At 53.9% G+C, this 15,859-nt stretch overlaps 1 protein-coding gene across 12 annotated transcripts in view; it reads left to right on the forward strand.

Annotated features, from left to right (window-relative positions):
* BRD1 (bromodomain containing 1) overlaps positions 1-15,859 on the forward strand; it is a 51,527-nt gene that overhangs the window by 16,468 nt on the left and 19,200 nt on the right. For 10 of the 12 annotated variants that reach the window (XR_004442436.1, XR_004442437.1, XM_033233529.1 and 7 more), the window contains 5 exons: positions 5,516-5,672; positions 10,516-10,647; positions 10,924-11,052; positions 11,534-11,846; positions 15,302-15,562. Coding sequence is in view for 10 of the 12 variants with exons in the window: in XM_033233529.1 (XP_033089420.1) it covers positions 5,516-5,672; positions 10,516-10,647; positions 10,924-11,052; positions 11,534-11,846; positions 15,302-15,562 (992 nt within the window). In the remaining 2 variants the exon portion in view is untranslated. The remainder of the gene's footprint in view (positions 1-5,515; positions 5,673-10,515; positions 10,648-10,923; positions 11,053-11,533; positions 11,847-15,301; positions 15,563-15,859) is intronic. The other 2 variants (XM_033233532.1, XM_033233528.1) reach the window with 1 other exon arrangement.

Raw genomic sequence — 15,859 nt, forward strand, 5'->3', positions numbered from 1 at the left:
CACGGCATCTCTGTCTTTAAGTTTCTGAGGAGCCACAACACTGTTTTCCACAGTGGCTGCATCTTTTTACCTTCCTGCTTGTGGTGCACAAGAGTTCGGGGTTTCCACATCCTCACCAACGTTTTTTAAATTTTTGTTAGTATTTTTTGATAGCCATTCTAATGGGTTTGAAGGTAACATCATAGTTTGGATTTGCATTTCTGTGTTTATTGAGCATTTGTACTTTGGAAGAATTGTCTATTTGAGTATTTTAACCAGTTTTGAATTGGGTTGTTTATTTTTTGTTGAGTTTTAGGGATTTCTGGATATTAGTCCCTTATCAGATGTGTGATTTGAAAATGTTTCCTCCTGTTCACTCTGCTGTGTGTCTTTTAATGCGCACATTTTAACATTTTTCATGAAGTCCTGTTTATTTTTCTTTTGTTTCCTGTGCCTTTGGTGTCTTATTCAAGAGATCATTGCCAAATCCAGTGTCATGAAGCTTTTCCCTTCTGTTTTAAGAGATTTATAGTTTTAGGTCTTATGTCTAGGTCTTTGATTTTGAGTTAATTTTTATATGTGGAATGAGGCAAGGTCCAACTTCACATTCTTTTGCATAGCCATATCTACTGGTCCCAGTGCCATCTGCTGAAAAGACTGTCTTTTCCCCTCTGAATGGTCTTGGGACCCTTGTCAATAGTCTATGCTGGATACTGGAGGGTTTGCTTCAGGGTTCTCTGCTATCCCCATGGTCTATATGTCTGTCCTTTCGTCAGCACCACACTGTTTTGATGACCGTAGCTTTGTGGTAAATTCTGAAGTCAGGAAGCGTGACTTTTCCAGCTTTTTCAAGGTGATTTGGCTGTTGGGGGTTCCTTGAATTTCCATATGAATTTTAGAGTGGATTTTCCTATTTCTGCAAAAGAAATCATTGGTATTTTGGTAAGAATTGCATTGGATCCATAGATCACTTTGGGTGGTATTGACATCTTAACAATATTGGTCTTCCAGTCATACATTCCCTAGTGCATTTAGTGGGTCCCATGGTAAAGTGTTTAGATGTCAGCATGTAGACTTGGCTTAACAAAAATCCAAGGAACACTTGATGTTGGAACTCTGGTGACCTCCCCTCGTTTCCAGGGTTCTTTTTCCTAGTGTGGGTTCTGACTTGTCTACAATCCTCCCTGAGGTGGGCATCGTGGCTGCTGCACCCAGACCCTCATCTTGCCCACTCTGCCGGCATCTCAGTCCAGCCAGCCCTCAGGGACTTCTTTCTGTGGTTGTCATATGTATGTCTCTGCTTAGTTTTCTCATCTGAGGTCTGTTTCCCCTTAACTCTTCTGTCTGAGTTGAGGTGGGGGCTCATCATTTCAGCTGGGAAGCTGCTGTTCCATGCTCTTCCTCACTCTAATTTTGGGTTTTTCAGCCTCTTGCTCACATGAGCTCCCTTAGCCTCCCAAGTAGCTGGGGTCACAGACACACACCCCTGCATCTGGCTCTGAGTTTTTAAAGCATTTTCATCAAAGCCATTTTTGCTCACAACTCATGGGCTGTTCACATTTCCAGAAGCCCTGACTCTGGAGAAGGTGGTGGCTTGTTTATGAGGTTAGAATCTTTTCTCACATCTTAAGGGTCAGAAGAAATAAAAACAATCTTCCCTCCCTCCCTCCCTCCCTCCCTTCCTTCCTTCCTTCCTTCTCTTTCCTTCCTTCTTTCTTTCCTTCTTTCTTTCCTTCCTTCTTTCTTTCCTTCTTTCCTTCCTTCCTTCTCTTTCCTTTCTTTCTCTTTTCTTTCCTTTCTTTCCTTTTGTTTCTTTCCTTCCTTCTTCTTTCTCTTCTTTCTCTCTCTCTCTCGTTCTTCCCTCATGTCTATAATCCCAGCACTTTGGGAGGCTCAGGCAGGTGGATCACTTGAGGCCGGGAGTTCCAGACCAGCTTGGCAAACATAGCGAAACCCCATTTCTACTAAAAATATAAAAATTAGCAGGGTGTGAGCCAGGCGCGGTGGCTCATGCCTGTAACCCCAGCACGTTGGGAGGCTGAGGCGGGCAGATGATGAGGTGAGGAGATCGAGACCATCCTGGCTAACACAGTGAAACCCCGTCTCTACTAAAAGTACAAAAAATTAGCCGGGCATGGTGGCAGGCACCTATAGTCCCAGCTGTAGGCAGGAGAAGAATGGCATGAACCTGGGAGGCAGAGCTTTCAGTGAGCCAAGATTGCACCACTGCACTCCAGCCTGGCAACAGAGTGAGACTCTGTCAAAAAAAAAAAAAAAAAAAAATTAGCTGGGGTGTGGTGGCAGTGCCTGTAATCCCAGCTGCTCAGGAGGCCGAGGTAGGAGAATTGCTTAAACCCAGGAGGCAGAGGTTTCAGTGAGCCGAGATCACACCACTGCACTCCAGCCTGGGAGACAGAGTGAGACTCCATCTCTAAAACAAACAACAAATAGGGCCTTGTTCTGTTTGTCCAGGCTGGAGTGCAATGGCATGATCTCGGCTCACTGCCACTCTGAATTCCTGGGGACCCAGGAGATCCTCAAGGGATCCTCCCACCTTAGCCTTTTGAGTAGCTGGGACTACAGGCGGCATGCTCCACTGTGCCCGGCTAATAAAAAAAAAATTTTTTTTTTTTTTTTTTTGAGGCGGAGTCTCGCTCTGTCGCCCGGACTGGAGTGCAGTGGCCGGATCTCAGCTCACTGCAAGCTCCGCCTCCCGGGTTTACGCCATTCTGCCTCAGCCTCCCGAGTAGCTGGGACTACAGGCGCCCGCCACCTCGCCCGGCTAGTTTTTGTATTTTTAGTAGAGACGGGGTTTCACCGTGTTAGCCAGGATGGTCTCGATCTCCTGACCTCGTGATCTGCCCGTCTCGGCCTCCCAAAGTGCTGGGATTACAGACTTGAGGCACCGCGCCCGGCCTAAAAAAAAAAAATTTGTTTATAGAGATGGGGTCTTGCCATCTTGCCCAGGCTGGCCTCGAACTTGTGGGCTCAAGTGATCCTCCAGCCTCGGCCTCTCAGAGTGCTGGGATTTTAGGCGGACCCACTGTGCCTAGCTCAGCCTCTTTTCTTTCTTTTCTTTTCTTTTTTCTTTTCCTTTCTTCTTTCTTTCTGTCTTTCTGTCTTTCTTTCTGATGGAGTCTCACTCTCTTGCCCGGGCTGGAGTGCAGTGGCGTGATCTCGGCTCACTGCAACCTCTGCCACCCAGGTTCAAGCGATTCTCCTGCCTCAGTCTCCCAAGTAGCTGGGACTACAGGCGCCCGCCACCTCGCCTGGCTAATTTTTTGTATTTTTAGTAGAGACGGGGTTTCACCATGTTAGCCAGGATGGTCTCGACCTCCTGACCTCGTGATCCGCCTGCCTTGGCCTCGCAAGGTGATGGGATTACAGGCATGAGCTACTGTGCCTGGCCTCCGGATGCTTTCTTTTTTTTTTTTTTTTTTTTTTTTGAGATGGAGTCTCGCTCTGTCGCCCAGGCTGGAGTACAGTGGCCGGATCTCAGCTCACTGCAAGCGCCGCCTCCGGGGTTTACGCCATTCTCCTGCCTCAGCCTCTCGAGTAGCTGGGACTACAGGCGCCCGCCACCTCGCCCGGCTAGTTTTTTGTAGTTTTTAGTAGAGACGGGGTTTCACCGTGTTAGCCAGGATGGTCTCGATCTCCTGACCTCGTGATCCGCCCGTCTCGGCCTCCCAAAGTGCTGGGATTACAGGCTTGAGCCACCGCGCCTGGCCCGGATGCTTTCTTTATGAGCATATTGTCAAGTAGCATTTCTTTGGATCTTCAAATTGTTAAAAAATACTTCTATCTATACTGCCTCATTTGGTCATTAAAATACCCTGAGGGTATACATGTGTGGAAACATTTGCATTCCTGTTGAGAGTCACTGAGGCCAATAAGTGGCTCACGCCTGTCACCCCAGCACTTTGGGAGGCTGAGGCAGGCAGATCACCTGAGGTCAGGAGTTTTGAGGCCAGCCTGGCCAACATGGTGAAACCCTGTCTCTGCTAAAAATACAAAAATTAGCTGGGCATGGTGGCGGGTACATGTAGTCCCAGCTACTTGGGAGGCTGAGGCAGGAGAATCGCTGGAACCCTGGAGGCGGAGGTACTCCAGCCTGGGCAATAGAGTGAGACTCCGTCTCAAAACAAACAAACAAAAAAAGACTCACTGAACTGGAAGAGTTAAGGGTTGTGCTATTTACTGCACATGGTTTGCCTCAGTCCAAAGTGGTAAAAACAAACTGCTCCCAAAACAACAGCCCATGAGGTGACCAGTTCCAGCCCAGCGCAGCCCAACCTGCAGAGGAGGAGCCATGTGGAGCTGTGATCGGAGCCCAGCGTCCCAGTGCACCTGCCGACTCCCTCCCCCGCCTCTGGCTTCGTTCCGTTGGCTGTCCTTGGAGGGGTGTGCTTTGTGGGCAGGCGTTCGGTGTCCTGAGCATGCAGACTGCCCTTGGAGTGATGGGCGGATTGTTTTAGCCTAAAGGGGTTCCACATCTGCACGGGAGCTCTTGGTGATGGGTCACTCTGGCAAAGTTCCCCCGGCAGGTCACCTGTGAGGAGACACCTCACGCTCAGTTCTGGGTCTGGTGGGTGTTCTCCTGCAGGCTCCACACTTGAGCAAGGTCCTGCCGGAAGAGGCGGTGTTGGGTGTTCCCTTGGTGGATGAGAGGCGCCGAGGGTCTTGGTGGCTCTGTGTGCCCCCAGGGGCAGCACTTTGCATTTCTTGGGAAACTTGAAGATGGCCGAGGTCATTTTAGTGAGCACAGTGAAACAGCACCTGTCAGCGGCTCATACCTGGAGCTCTCTCCCTCCTCTTGGAGGTGATGTGGGGACCATTGCCCACCTCTCCCATGGTGTCCGAGTGGATGGATGGGGTCTAGGATTTTGGGCCCGCTGACGCAGATGTGGTTGAAGTCAGCTTGTGTGCAGATGGGGTCATACAGAAAGAATGAAAACTGTTGAAGGCTTTGCTCAGCATGTTTTCTTTTGGATGTTCAATCTGATAAATGTTGTAGTGAATGAGAAGTGGATGAAATCTTTTTTTTTTTTTTTTTGAGTCAGAGTCTCACTCTGTCGCCCAGGCCGAGAGTGCAGTTGTGCGATTTCGGCTCACTGCAACCTCCACCTTCCAGGTTTAAGCGATTCTCCTGCCTCAGCCTCCCAAGTAGCCAGGACTACAGGCATGCACCACCACATTACGCTAATATTTTTGTATTTTTGGTAGAGACGGGGTTTTACCATGTTGGCCAGGCTGGTCTCAAACTCCTGGCCTCAAGTGATCCGCCTGCCTCGGCTTCCCAAAGTGCTGGGATTACAGGTAGAGCCACTGCACCCAACCTAAAAAGTGAATGAAATCTTCAAGTGGTTGGAGATTGTGAATTTTAGCACTAGGGATAGTAGAAATTACACATGCCATGGCTTAGGGAGAAAAAGTATGAACACATGCTTTTATTAGCAGTAACACTGTCATTTCTAGTTTATGTGATGAAACATCTTGATGTACTGCTTCAAAGATAAACTGAGTGTTTATGTTTTAGGTTAAATAGGATTGCGAATCAGGTGGCCATTCAGCGGAAGAAGCAGTTTGTGGAGCGAGCCCACAGCTACTGGCTGCTCAAGCGGCTGTCCAGGAACGGTGCCCCTCTGCTGCGGCGGCTCCAGTCCAGCCTGCAGTCTCAGCGAAGCTCACAGCAGGTATGTGGCTCACGGCCCCCACAGCCTCTCTCTGTGTCTCGCCCCCACCCTCCAGGGAGAGGGCACCTGGTTCAGGCTGGACGTGGTGCAGCCCCTGGGTCCAGGCTCCCCATTGGGAAGCCCCGGTCTTGTTCAGCCCTGGACCTGTAGGAGGAGTTAGGTGTGCCCTGGGCTCTGGATCTGCGACTTTGGGGGTGATTCTCATCCATGCCTGTCACTCGGGGGGTGTTTCTTCGGTTGTGAGTTGTGCTCCCCCGCCCCACCCCGCCCTACCCGCACACATGCTGATGGGCAGTGACTAGTTCTGGGGGTTGGGGATGCTCAGGGATATGTTACGCTGTGGCTGCATGAGTGTCCAGGCTGAGGACAGCAGGAGTGGGACCCAGTGAGCACCCGGGCCAGTGGGTGGGGGTCTGTGTGCTGGGCCTGGAGTGTGGGTGTTGGAAACGTGTGAGGAGTGCTTTGTTTCGAGGGCCTTGCTCTGAAGGCTGGTTTAGCATGGACTGTGGTGGGGTGGGGAGGGCTCGAGAGAGCTGAGAGAGTGGAAGGGAAGGAGCAGGACTTTTCCTTTTTAAAAGAACCAACTCGGCCGGGCGCGGTGGCTCAAGCCTTAATCCCAGCACTTTGGGAGGCCGAGACGGGCGGATCACAAGGTCAGGAGATCGAGACCATCCTGGCTAACATGGTGAAACCCCGTCTCTACTAAAAATGCAAAAAAATTAGCTGGGCATGGCAGCGAGCACTTGTAGTCCCAGCTACGTGGGAGGCTGAGGCAGGAGAATGGCGTGAACCTGGGAGGCGGAGCTTGCAGTGAGCCGGGATCGCGCCACTGCACTCCAGCCTGGGCGACTGAGCGAGACTCCGTCTCAAAAAAAAAGAACCAACTCAAACTCTTACATTTTGGTAGTGGGTTTGAATTTATAGACTCATCTGATATTGTGAAACAGTTCCGAAAAAGTGGGTTTACGGAGTGAAGTAGCTTTTGTGAGATGCACAAAAGTAAATTGAAAACACAAGTGGCTCTGCATATGGCCCAGGACCTGTGGCCAGCACCCTCTGCCCACGCTGCCTAGTGAGGAGCTGCTGGTTTTTTGGAAGAGCTATCTGCGGCCAGTATCGCGTGGCCTGAGTGCCTCTTGGAATTTCCTCATGGTGCTTTTCACTGCTGTCCTGGGCACGAAGCAGAACCATCCTGCTCTGCTGTGAGGTGGCGACTTGCTCAGGGGAAGCTTGGGTCTGCAGGGTTCACAGTTGGGTTCCTGTGCGGTGGCGGGTGCTGTGTCTGCCTCGCAGGCTCTGCCCCCGCAGCGTGAGCCCTGTTCAGTCACCTGCTGTGGCTGCCTCGTGCTCCAGGGAATTACAGAGTCTAGCGCTTTGGTCTGGCAGCTGGTGATTTGTGGATCTGATTTGGTGGTGGGGTCCAAGGTCTTCTGACGGCCTTGGTGTGTCCTGGCTGTGGAGTGTTCTGGGCCTCCTGTGCCGTCTACCTGGGTTGCCCCACTGTGTGTCTGTCCAGGGAACTTGGGGCTCCCCGGACAGGTCTGTGAGCCAGTCCCTCTCCAACTGGAATCCTCACATTGCCACAGAGTTGAGGCTTCAGTGAATGTTTTTTGGCTGCTGAATGAGTTAACTGCATCTTCCGTTCCATGATGTGACTTTACTTTCCATCTCTCCTCGTCCTCACCTCGTAGCCTCCAGGGCTCCTGGCAGGAGAGCGCGGTTGGGGGAGCTCTGAAGAGACAGAGTCAGGAAGTGGCTGAGTGGTGGGAAGCTCTGGGGGCTGGAGGCATCGGTCTTGGCCCCGCAATGTTGGGGGTTGGAAGAGAGGCTTGGCTGGGAGGAAGCTGAGGATTCAGATCTTGGGTCTCATCTTGGGGTTGGACAGGACTCCAGATAAGCCGCAGAGGAGCTGTGAAGGGCGGATTCCATGGAAAGTGGGCGTGGATGTGGCCAGACAGGGGACGTCCAGCGGTGGGACTCTGTATTTCTACTCTCAGGAACTGGGACGCGAGGGCCAGGATCCCTGCTGTGGCAGGACACGTGGGCCAGTGGGCAGGGGCCATGGGGACCCAGGTGACTGGGGGTGGCCTGGGGTGCGGTAGAGCCAGGCAAGGGCAGGGGGAGGGTTGCAAAGAAGAGGTGACCAGCTGGAACCTGCCAGCTGGCCCCCCTCTGCTTCACCACTGCCTGTTAGGCCTCACGTCCTGTTGTGTGCAGAATATGTTTGTAAGGAGAGAACATCCCCACAGCTTGGCCAGAGCAGCTCTTCTGGCAGAGGGGGAGGCTTTGTGAAGACACCTGGGAAGGGGCAGAAGGAGCTGCCCAGACTTGAGCCACAGCACAGCAGTTGGCGTGGAGAGCCTGGAAACCTGCCTCGTGCGGATGAGCTGTTGGGAGAGACTGTGCTTCTGCCTCCTGGCCAGGGACGGCCACGGCTTGGTGTGGTTTCATGGTTTCGAAGCTTTGGAAGTACCTGATGCATTTAATTCTTCTGTGTCTCTGTGTTCCTGCCCCAGCCTGACCCTGGGAGAGGACCCTGGGGTGGGGGCAGGGGATGAACTGGATGGGGTCTCGGAGAGGCCGGCAGGCGCCAAGGATGCTGCGGCAGTGGCGGGTCTGTGCTGGCTGCACGTGCAGGGCCCTGGTGTGTGTTCTGGCGCGTGCAGCTGTTGAAGGCTGCAGGGAGAACGAGGGCAGTGGCTTAGCTTTAGGGTGAGCAGCGATGTGTGCGTATGCTGGTGGCGTTGCACTGTGTCTCCTGCTCCCGTGGCCCATCCTTCCTGTCCTGGGAGCACATCTTCCAGCTTTCCCAGTGTCTGTCTTGGGGCGTGCTGGGTGCTGCTGCCCACATTGTCCTTGCTGTGCTGCGGGTGTGGCCTCTGCCCGTCCCAGTGGCAGGAGCCAGGTGCTGTTGCCAGGAGGCCTGGGGCCGGTGAGGCTGAGACCGGCCACTCTGTAACACTGTGGGCCCTCACTCCAGGAGCTGGCCTGTGCCTCCCAGCAGAGGGGATTTTAACCTGACCATTCCCCAGCCCTGCGTCTCCCCCGTGTGTCTGGAATGGACGTGGAGACGCTCAGTGCTTCTTCCCGGCAGTGGGGACCCCTGAGTGCTTCTCCTTCACTTCTGTCCTTTCTTGTGGAGCCTCCCAGTGTTGATTTTTACACGGGAAATACCAGCCACTTGAGAGCTGTGTAAGGAACCTCGGTCCTTCTGGGTGGATGAGGCTGCGTGTGTCATGGGACCTTGCATGGCGAAGCCGGGAGGCCGGCCAGCCTCAGGGCCCAGGTGCTGTCGATGGGGCGCTTGCCGCTGCCAGTGGCGTTTCTTTGTTAAACCAGATTGGGGAGCAGACTAGTAAGTGTGCTCAGCAGCCAGTGTGTGATAAAGGACTTTCAGGTGATGAGATTTCTTCCGCTTCGTAACAGATTCCCATGCCAAACGTCCTTTTGGCCACGGTTTTCAGAAGTGTCGATTGCAAGCTGGGGGACAGGCAGTATTCAGATGCTCTGGGGAGCTTGGTGTTTGGAGCCCGTGTTTTCCTGTCTTTGCTTGAGTTGATGTGGACCTTGTTACCGTTAGCCCCGATTTCCTGCCTGAGGGTGTTCAGCAACATTGAGGAAAACCCCGAGATCCTCACTGCAGGGGACACCAGCGCCTCAGTGCCCCGCCTTGCCCTGGAGAGGCCTGGCCTCCGGGGTGGGGGTGCGGGACTCGGTCTCCCTCCTTGAGCCTCCTTTTCTGAGCAGTTTGGAGTCTGGGGTCCTTGCATCTTGTAGTCCAGCAGTCTTTGCCTTCACACCCTCAGTCCTTCAAAAAGCTGTGACGGCCTGAGGTGGGCGGGTGGGAATCTGGGGACAGAGGCGTTGGGGGAGAGGAGGGTCTCAGAGCTGTGGAGCATGTGCCAGAAACCGATGGCCACACCTGGCCTGAGGCTGGCAGGGCGTGTGTGTCCTGCAGCTGTGGAGGACGACAGGCATCGGGGGCCCGCGCAGGCCCACTCACTGGGTGACTTCCTCTCCCCTTTGAGGTAGGGTCAGGGTGCCCCTGGCACTGTGATGAGGAGGCCTCATATGGCCAGGCCTGGGGGACATGGTGAGGACGGGGGCTGAGGGCAGACCCAGGTGGCCTTCTGTCCTGCGACCGTCTGTGTCATGGCCTTTGCAGGGCTCTGATTTTCTTCTGATCATCCTGGCATGGATGTGGGCTGGGGTGAGGCTGGCGGCCTGTGCTGTCTGGCGTACCCTCCTGCCCACTGAGAAGGGAGCAGGTGCTGTCGATGGAGACGGGACCCTGGCTGCGGGGAAATGTGCGTCGGGATGGAGGCGCTGTGCAGGGCAGGGTGGCAGGTCGGCTGGGTGTCAGGCCCCCATCACGCTCTGTCCAAGCCAGGATGGGCCCAGCGTGTTGTTTTCTATGCACCTGGTTTCTTTTCAGCCGCTCCCTCCATTCCCAGCTGTCCTTGAGGTGGGTCCTCGTGGGCCCCCCCATTCTGTCCTGGTCCCACCTCTGTGGGCTTTTCTGGTTCTGTGAAGGCCCCTCTCCGCCAGCTTGTGGAGACTTCTGTTCTCTCTGGAGGGTGGAATCTGTGCACCGGAGCCAGCTCCCTGCTCACCTTGGCCTGGTGGTCCCCTCTGTCTCCTCCATCCCCTCCATCTCCTCTGTCCCCTCTGTCCCGGTGCTGTCCCGGGGCTCTCTAGTGAGGGTGGGTCTGTTGTCCTCCCCAGGATGGGCCTGCAGGACCCCTGCCGTGGACACCTCCTGGGGTCTTACCTGTGCAGTATCTGAGGCCTTTTGCAGGAGGAGCCTCTGGGTTTGACTGATGGAAGTGTTCGCTGTTCTCAGAGAGAAAACGATGAGGAGATGAAGGCTGCCAAAGAGAAGCTAAAGTACTGGCAGCGGCTGCGGCATGACCTGGAGCGCGCCCGCCTGCTGATTGAGCTGCTGCGCAAGCGGGAGAAGCTCAAGCGTGAGCAGGTGGGGCTGGGCCCATCCCACATGGAGTGCACCACTGGCCATGGGGTGTGGGTGGGATGCTGGCACCTCCTGCAGAGGGTGGGCTGCACCCTGTGGGTCCTGGCCCACGGCAGTGCCTTGCTCAGCCCAGGCTGGGTGCCTGGCTGCCATGGGTCACAGGGCCCTAAGCGGAGGCTGCATTGACCCCTGCCTTGACAGAAGCACAGGAGCCTGTGGGGGTGCGTGTGGGATGCGTGTGGGGCTCCCTAAAGCTGAGGCTCTGCTGGGCCCCCCCAGGTGAAGGTGGAGCAGGTTGCCATGGAGCTGCGTCTGACCCCGTTGACGGTGCTGCTGCGTTCAGTGCTGGACCAGCTGCAGGACAAGGACCCCGCCAGGATATTTGCGCAGCCCGTGAGTCTGAAGGAGGTGGGTGTTTGCGGTGCTCGTCTGTCCTGCCGCACATGTGACTGTGGATTTGTGCTGCCGTTTGACTGGGAAACGTGTGACTGGCTAGAGTACGTCCCTTGTGTTCTTAATTCTTGTTTTTATTTAACATATTTGTTTTTAAATGATAAAAGTTACGCATTTCGCTGTAAAATATTGAAAGTGCAGTGGGTGAGAGGCCCTGTGCAGACAGTACCCTGAGCTGTGGTGGCATGCACCCGGCACCCTCCAGTGCGCTTTAGCTGAAGGAGCTGGGGTCGGGAAAGTCCCTGCAGTACTTGGGTCTTGTGTCTGTACCGTGTGTGTGTGTGTGTGTGTGTGTGGTGTGTGTGTGTGTGTGTGCGCGCGCGCGCGCGTGGCTCTCAGATAGGATGGGCTTGTGGGTTCTATGGAATAATAAATACAGAGTAAACTAATATCCTGTTTTAGTTTGTAAATGATTCTTTTTCCTTCCTAAAATTAGGTACCAGATTATTTGGATCACATTAAACAGCCCATGGACTTTGCCACGATGAGGAAACGGTTAGAAGCTCAAGGGTATAAAAACCTCCATGAGTTTGAGGAGGATTTTGATCTCATTATAGATAACTGCATGAAGTACAATGCCAGAGACACCGTGTTCTATAGAGCCGCGGTGAGGCTGCGTGATCAGGGAGGTGTTGTTCTGAGGCAGGCCCGACGCGAGGTGGACAGCATCGGCTTGGAAGAGGCCTCGGGGATGCACCTGGCTGAGCGGCCCGCTGCGGCGCCGCGGCGGCCTTTCTCCTGGGAAGACGGTAAGAACTGGCGCTGTGTCCGGAGGAGCTGGAAGACGCTCTTTCTAGCAGACTCTGTCCTGCTTTGTGTTGCCAGCTCCACATCAGCATGGTCCGGGAGGACTTGCACGCAACCGCATACATCATTTACATTTTCTAGTAGCCTCACTGGAAAATGGAAAAAAAGCATGTGGAATTTATTTTAATAATGTATCTTACTTTACTCAGTATATGGAAGAGTTGATTTCAACATGGGATCAGTGTAAACGTTACTGAGGATATATAAGCTTTCTTTGCCATCTGATGTGTATTTTACACTCAGCACCTGTCACTTCAGACTGGCTGCATTTTGGGTGCCCACCAAGAGGACCCATGTGGCTGTGGCTCCCTACGGGGCGGCCGGTCTCGACGATGCAGACCCAGAAAGCAGCTTAGTTGGGGGTTTGCATCCAGAGTGGGCCTCAGATAACTTCCGAGGGTGGCGTGAAGCCGGAGGAACTCTGGCTTTGCCTCTGGCCCTTTAACTTCGTGGTTTGCGCATGTTGTAGAAAGCGCTCTGGGAGCGTGTTCGCGGCCCACCTGGACTCCAGCCAAGGCCTGTGCTTCTCGGTTACCCAGGCACGTGCTGCAGCCGTGTGCAGTCACCTGCACCCTTCTCTAGACCGGTCCTCGGAAACCAGGGGTGTCCCCTGCACCCATGCTTGCTGATTGCCCTCCGGGATTGTCTGCCGAAGGGTGTGTCCTGCCCACATGGGTTATCAGAGCACCTAGAGCTACTGCACCTCAGCTCCAGCTCTGAGCCACAAACTGAGCAGAAATCATGGTGTGTTTGGCTCATTTATCAAAAGGTCCCATGTCCCTGATTTCTTGGCCTACCCTTTCTCCTGATGAATCACTGACCCGTGCCAGGTTCTTCTTCTGGGGTGAGGCCTGGCCCTCTTCCTCTCCTCCATGTTCCTGCCATCGCAGGGTTCAGCCAAGCTGGGCCATCGTTGCTTCGCCCTCCGTTCCCCTCATGGCAGCAGTGCCGGGCTCCCTGCTTCCCGTGGGGTCCTGCAGCACTCGGCACCTGTGAGCGTTGGAGGATGGGCTGTACTCTTCTAAAGAATGGGAATAGGGCCAGGCTCTGTGGCTCATGCCTGTAATCCCAGCACTTTGGGAGGCCGAGAGGTGGATTCACTTGAGGTCGGGAGATCGAGACCAGCCTGGCCAACATGGAGAAACCCCGTTTCCACTACCAACACAAAAAATTAGCCGGGCGTGGTGGCGCGTGCCTGTTGTAATCCCAGCTACTTTGGAGGCTGAGGCAGGAGAATAACTTGAACGTGGAAGGCGGAGGCTGCAGTGAGCGGAGATTGTGCCATTGCACTCCAGCCTGGGTGATGGAGTGAGACCCTGTCTCCAAAAAAAAGAAAAAAGAGGGAGGCCGGGGTGGGTGGATCACGAAGTCAGGAGATCGAGACCATCCTGGCTCACACAGTGAAACCCATCTCTACTAAAAATACAAAAACAAATTTAGCCAGGCGTGGTGGTGGGCGCCTATAGTCCCAGCCACTCGGGAGGCTGAGGTGGGAGAATGGTGTGAACCTAGGAGGTGGAGCTTTCAGTGAGCCTAGATTGTGCCATTGCACTCCAGCCTGGGTGACAGAGTGAGACTCCGTCTCGAAATAAAAACAGAATGGGATTATATTTTTATTCTTTGTCTCTGATTTTAAGAGTAATGCGTTTTTCTTGGAGAAATTTAGAAAATAAACACAAGCTCCAAACAATGCTGCTGACTCTTGGTGAACCCTGGTGGAGCTTTAACCCCTTCCTGAAGCTGCACTTTCCAGGCTGATCAGACCAGCTATCGTTTTCCGAAACGTTCCCTTGAGGATCTGAGAGGAGCTGGGGCTGAGCCGCCTCAGAGTGAGCCCAGGGCTCGTGCTTGTCCTGAAAGGCCCTTCTCTAGCCTCTGGTGACCATGGGAAAGCTTCCCCCCTACCCCCCACAGCCTTCACGCTCTAGCTTGGATGCTTTGCCTGCCATCAGCTCTCAGACGCCCACCTGGTGCCCAGTGCTGGCCATTCAGGACGCATGCTGGTCGCCTGCCCTTAAAAGCGGGAAGACGCATCACTCTTGGACTCCCTGTCTTCTGAGCAGCCCGGAGCGTCCTCTGCCCCTAGGGCCCTGCTCCTGTGCTCCCCCACATCGTGCGCCCAGCGCCACGCCACCTCCCTGGAACGGAGCGGGTGTGGAGGTCTCTGAGTGTCAGCATCTTTCAGATCATGGTCATGCAAGTTGTTAAGTGAATTTCTACACTCGGGTTTTTTTTTGCTGAGGAGAAAATGAAGGATGAGAAGTCCCAGTTTCCTTCTTTCTCAGTATTTCGGAGTGCACAGGTGAGCCAGTGGCCACGGTGTGCCTTGAGGGTGCACCTGCTGCCCTTCTCAGCACAGCCGACACCTCCCACTGCCTGGAGCCCGAGCCACAGACCTGGAGGCCGTGGGTCTCTTGTTTTAAAAGAAACGGAGGTTTCGAGGCTTTCTTCTTGGGGTTTCAAAGGATGTGTTTTTTTGTATGAACATTTTTGAGTATTATCTATGACATTTGTTCAAAGTGATGTTATGGATACGAGTCTTGAAGGAGTAATGATTTAAGCATTTTGTTTCTCTCTGCTACTGCTTTACTTATTCAGTTAAAAGGACAGATGCTTTCAGTAAAGCACCTGTGTTTAGATGACGAGCATCCATGTGTTTCGGGCGGTCTTACTTTGCTTTTTGTCTCTCTCCTCGCTCTGGTTCTATCTTCAGATAGCTCTGAGGAGCAGTTTCTTTTCTTGGCCACCTCTTTCTTACTTAAGGTAATTTGTGCTTTATAAATTTTGGTGTTTTTGAAAGTGAAGTTTTCAGGGACTTTGTCGTGAATACGCCTGAAATTCAGAATGATCTGTGAATTTTATAGCCCGTTTAATAAAGCCACACAGTGATCAGCGTCTGAATCCTTCAGCTGAGACACCGCTCAGGATGCACCGTGGCCCTCACTTAGCACATTTGCCAGTCACCACCTCTGCTTGCAGAGCCAGTGCAGGCCCATCTGAGTTGTGCTGGGCTGGTGGAGCGTGCGCCTCTCTCTGGGGTCTGTGTGCTGTGCCCTCACCCAGCCAGCCGGGCTCTCTGCACAGGGAGCCTCAGAGGGTCCTGGTCCAGGAGAGGTTGCGATGTTACCTGGACGCTGCCCCTTCTGTGGTGACTGTCATGGGAGTAGAAATTCTCCATCAGGAGCATCCCAGGGTGTTCCTGTAGCAGCAGCCCCATGGTGGGTTCAGAGCGCAGGGGAGGGGCCGCTTGGGGCCTCTGGTGAGCAGGGCCTGGGCCTCGTTGCTAACAGCCATTCTCAGGGCCTTGGCCGAAGGTGATTTGAAAGATGGGACTGGTGATGTGTTCCCAGAAGGTGCATGGGGCCTGATGACTGACAGCGTGTGTCCTTTGGTTCAGTGGACAGGTTGCTGGACCCCGCCAACAGAGCCCACCTGGGCCTGGAGGAGCAGCTGAGAGAGTTGCTGGACATGCTTGACCTCACCTGCGCTATGAAGTCCAGTGGCTCCCGGAGCAAGCGGGCAAAGCTGCTCAAAAAGGAAATTGCCCTTCTCCGAAACAAGCTGAGCCAGCAGCACAGCCAGCCCCCGCCCACGGGGCCAGGCTCGGAAGGCTGTGACGAGGATGGAGCTCCGCTGGGGCTGGAGGCGGGCGAGGAAGGTAAGCCATGGTGAGGGCTGCCCCTCTTTCTTGCCATCAGGGCTCAGGCACAGGCACCGACCCAGACACGGGCAGCAGTGTTGGTGTGCATGGCGGCTCGGGTTAGCGCCAGTTCCATAAAATTCACCAAGCCCGGAACACTTGATTTTCCCACTGGGTGGTGGTTTCCCTCGAAAGAGACTTTATAATTTGTGCTGTCTGTGTTTTTTCCACGTAATTAGTTGATAAAATTTAAGGCACAGAATAAAATTTTTCTCTTAACCTGGGCCTGAAAAACTACTTGAAAAGAATGGTTTA

Source organism: Trachypithecus francoisi, unplaced genomic scaffold (genome assembly GCF_009764315.1).
Source record: "Trachypithecus francoisi isolate TF-2019V2 unplaced genomic scaffold, Tfra_2.0 Lachesis_group14, whole genome shotgun sequence".
NCBI classification, from domain to species: Eukaryota; Metazoa; Chordata; class Mammalia; order Primates; family Cercopithecidae; genus Trachypithecus; species Trachypithecus francoisi.